This window comes from Diceros bicornis, chromosome 35, assembly GCF_020826845.1.
Source record: "Diceros bicornis minor isolate mBicDic1 chromosome 35, mDicBic1.mat.cur, whole genome shotgun sequence".
Classification (NCBI taxonomy): Eukaryota; Metazoa; Chordata; class Mammalia; order Perissodactyla; family Rhinocerotidae; genus Diceros; species Diceros bicornis.
The window spans coordinates 30,897,482-30,901,950 of NC_080774.1; the positions used below are offsets into that span (position 1 = coordinate 30,897,482).

Here is a 4,469-nt window from a genome sequence, read left to right on the forward strand (position 1 = left end):
GAAGAGGAATAAAAAGGGCAAGGAATGCTGCTGACTTTGCAGCACTGCCCAAAACTCTCCATATCCAGGATGGGGGCTCCATTAGCATGGCATAGGCCAGACTAGGAAAGGTATGACAAGTCACTTGATTTCCTGGATACAGAGGAGTATAACCAGGCAGAGCGAGGAAGAGGCTTGGCAGGGGCAGCTCAGCAACATTCTGAAGACAAGCAAGAACCAGGAAAGTGGGCCGGCCCCGTGGCTTAGCGGTTAGGTGCGCGCGCTCCGCTGCTGGCGGCCCGGGTTCAGATCCCAGGCGCGCACCAACGCACCGCTTCTCTGGCCATGCTGAGGCCGCGTCCCACATACAGCAACTAGAAGGATGTGCAGCAGTGACATACAACTATCTACTGGGGCTTTGGGGGGAAAAAAAAAATTAAAAAAAAAAAAAGAACCAGGAAAGCAGCACAAGACAGGCAGGCAGATAGAAATCAGAGAGAGGGAGTCTGGAAACCGAGTGCACATGGAGATTCCAGTGTACGCATGACTCTTTTCTTGTCTATTTTCCTCCTCTCATCTTTCTCCCAGAGATAGAGGGCTGAAGACTGAGTGAAATATGGTCTAGAGGGCTTCACAGAGGGTGTCCTCAGAGGTGGGCTGCAATCCCAGAGGTGGGCCTCAGGTGTGGGACTCCAGTCTTAGGGGCAGCCTAGCAGGAAAAGGTCAAACTCAGATACGGATCAGAGAACAGATGCTCAGGGGTCTTGGGTTTGGCTGTCTGAACATAGCAGGGGTCTGGTCACCAGTCCTGGGATACAAGAGTAGATAGGGGACTTGCAACAAATCTGACTTGTTGCTGGTCACCTAAGCAACCAAATTAGAACTGTTTCTCATTTACCTGCCCTAGCATGTACCAATTAAGAGTAGGTGGTCAATAAATGTTTTCTAAATGAAAGAGTGAATTAAAAAAGTTAAAGAAAAAAGTAAAACTGACTGAGTAGCAATGGGCTTGGTTTCACAGCCTGGGATTAGAGTGGGTGAGTGGAGTAAGTAAACACAACTGTGGCATGTACGGGAACAAAGATAGGGAAAGTCACATCATCAACGTGCCTCAAGTGCCACTAAAAGCATGTCAGGGGTGCCTGAGTTACCAATGTTTGAGCTGAGATGTCAGATCTAAATCAGAAAATTTATCCTTCCTCAGGTCAATCCTATCTGGACCAAGCCCCACTCAGTTCTCTGCCTTCTCTCTGGAAAAAAAGAAGACAGAAAAACAGAAGCAAAGAAATGAGAGACAGAGGTTTTTAAACATTTATCTCCTCCCTTAAGTCTCCATCTTTATTATAGCAGGTGGGTAGTGAGAAATTCCTTTACTCTTAAGAATCTCAAGAATCTTTTCCTTAGGAATTCTAAGGGCTTCTTGTCAATAGTTTTAAAGTAGTGGAATGCAGTAAGCAGACATATATCATAGGACTAACCAGTAACAAGGATCCCTAACATAATCAAATCTCAAGGTCCTGGATGAGGATAAGAGTAATTCACATATATTTGATGGGATCAGCCACCTACAGAAGCTTCCTCTAAGAAAGAAGTTGTTTTGGAGGCCCCACGACCACCCACACGTATATAGAGTTCTATTTGTGGCTAAATTTCATTCCAGTGAAAGGATATCAGCAAGGGAAAAAGACACAACTGAAATCTGGAGAAACCTGTGCATGGGCTTCCTCATGTTCTCTCCCTCCTGTGTGGGTATACCCTGAGCATGCTCCCTTTTACAGTAGCAAACAATTCAGTAACACATGTGCAAAGTTTGTGCCTAGGGAAGTCTGTCAGAGACACAGCACCCAAGGTTTTTACTGGGGGCTGATCACACACACACTATGCCTAGCAACCATCAAAATTCCAGATTCCAAGAAGGGAAGCAGGTGTTCAACATAAATCATAACGTTTGTACAAGGAGTCTAGGCACAGTGAACCATCCTTATCAGTTAGGGAATGGAGGGAACAGTTCAAGTGCCAAGTTCCCAGATACCAGCCAAGGGCCAACCTTGCAAGCAGCCTCAGGCCTGTTCGGTTAACTCTTTTCTGAAGTGATGTGTAAGCATTGCCAATGAGAATGAAGTATCTCCCGAAATAAAAGACAGTGTTAGGGAGCTGCCGACCTAAAAGCTGTATTAATTAGTTGTAAAATATATTGTAATCACGACAATGGAAGCAGTTTCTATAAGATACAGAGTTAACAATGTTTCAATTACAGAATGTTCTTGTGATTAGTTAAAAAGGGGGAAGAAGGTAAATTGAGCTTAAGGTGCATTTTTCAAAGTTACTGAGTGGAAAAGGGTGCCACACTGCTAGAGCTACAGAACTATCTTCTTAAAGATCATCTAATTCCCTGCACTCTCTCTTCTCTCTTGTCCCTGAGGCCAACAAGCAAACTTCTGATCTGCTTTTTGGTCCTCCTACTGAGAAGAGAATGTGCTGACTAGCTGGGATGAGTTTGATTTAATAAATCTGCACTGCGGTCCATTAGTCAGGCTCATCTAATGATAAGTGATCATTCATTAGGTACCCACGTGCCTGCTTTTATTCCTCTCATTCTGTTGATCTTCACAATACTCCTATCAAGTATTGTCCTTGTATTTTGCAGAAGAAAGCAGAAGATCAGATTAGGAAACTGACTTGCCCAGAGTAAGGCCAATGTAAGCAAATGACAGAATTTAAATTCAAGTGGTCGTATTCCTACAACTCATATCCTTTCCATTCTATTGTACTCCTCCTTAATTAGAATTCCTGTTGGCATCATTCTCCCAGGACCTGCTCACCCTGCAGGTGACTGGCAAAATCAAGTTTGAGAACCCACAGTGCCAAAGTGCCCAAAACAGCCTTTCAGCTTCACCCCTCACCAAGGCCACAAAGCCACTCCCAAAAGCAGCAGGCAGGCCTCAGTCTCCTCTGCTCTTGCCTACTGGCAGACAACGTGTTTCTTTTCCCATCCACCAGACGGCTGTGTGGAAAAATAATCCCATCCCTGCGGGGCTCCCACAGTGTAATGAGTCTCCTCACACACCGGCGGGGACAGAAAGCTGACATTTACCGTTCGCCTAGTCTGTGCCCAGCTCTGTGAGAAGCACTTTGTGCGTGAACTCATTTAATCCTCAAGAACCACTTCATTTCACAGATAAGGAAACAAAGGCTCTGAGAGTTAAAGTAACCTGCCCAAGACGACACGAAGTAAGTGACACTGCAGGCACCAAACTTAGGTCTGACTCCAAAATGTGCGTTCTTCCCGCCATCCTACGCATATGTTTGAGTTGCTTTGCACCTTTCTCCCAAGATAAGGGTTCCTCTGGCACGAGTTCTCCTCTCTGAGGAATCCTGCGTTCAGTTCTCCGCCCACCGACGGTTCACTCCCGCTTCCCTCCCCCACTGCCCCTCCTCCAAATCTTTTACCCCGTCTAACGCCCCCTCTAGTCTCACAGGAGAACAATGCGCAGTAGAGCTGCATTTCAGAAAGGACTTTCAGATACGCTATTTCATCTGCCCTTCAAGACAACCCCGTGAAGCTCGCAAAGCAGGTAAAAGCACCCCCATTTTAGGAGAAAGGCATCTCCCTAAGGTCACGGGATAAAAAGAAGGGGAAGTCGGGAGCAGAGCCCTAGATTTTGACTGGTCCTTGGCTCTTCCCACTGCTCCTCACCGCCGCCCCTACCCCACCGACGGCACAAGGTGCCTCCTCAGCTCCAACCCCGGCCTGTAGCTCGCGTCCCTCGCACGCCCGCCCGTGCCACTCCTTCCACACGGCCCCCTCCCCCAGGACCCCCTACCTTCCCTAGCCCCCTCCGCCCACGGGCCTCCTCGCCCCGCCGGCTCCCCCTCCCTCATGAGGCTCCCCCCCACCGTCAGAGGCAGCTCGCAACCCCCGTCTCAGCCCCCCACAGACCCTCGCCCCGCCTTCCCTCTTCGCCGCCCCAGGCCCCTCCTCCTGTCAGCCCGCGGCCGAGCCGGCCGTAGCTACCTTCTCCAAGGATGCCGGTCTCTGCACAGCCAGGGAGCGGGCCAATGACAGGACCGTGTTGAAATAGAAACCCCGCGAGGCGCCGGAGCTGGAGCCGGAGCCGCCGCCGCCCCCGCCTCCCCCGCCTCCCCGGGTCGCGGCCGCCGCCATCATCGCGCGCGCCGCGGCACTGCCCGCCAGCTTCCCGCACCCGGCATCCGAGGGCCAGAGCTCACGGCGCAAGCGCGGCCGCATCCGTCTTCCCCGCCACGTGACCTCTCTGTTGCCGACACTGGATGGGCGTGGCCGCGGGGCGGTCTCACCGCTGGAGGGGGGAGAGACGCCATGCGGTAGGTCGCGGTGGCGCGCGCCAGGCGTGGCTCCCCCTGAGCCGCCGGGCCCCGTGGTCGGCTCCGGAGGCGGGGCTGCTCGCGCACGACGGGCGGAAGGAGCTCCGGCGGCGACGGCTGAGTCGACGGGCGGAGCGCGGCTCTGA

At 51.3% G+C, this 4,469-nt stretch overlaps 1 protein-coding gene across 4 annotated transcripts in view; it reads right to left on the reverse strand.

Moving 5' to 3' along the window:
- The window catches only part of PI4KA (phosphatidylinositol 4-kinase alpha), a 127,049-nt gene extending 122,890 nt beyond the window's left edge, over positions 1-4,159 (reverse strand). For all 4 annotated transcript variants that reach the window (XM_058532059.1, XM_058532057.1, XM_058532058.1 and 1 more), the window contains exon 1: positions 3,995-4,159. In XM_058532059.1, the coding sequence (XP_058388042.1) occupies positions 3,995-4,147 (153 nt within the window). In that variant the 5' untranslated portion in view covers positions 4,148-4,159. The remainder of the gene's footprint in view (positions 1-3,994) is intronic.
- Between the last annotated feature and the right edge of the window lie 310 nt (positions 4,160-4,469).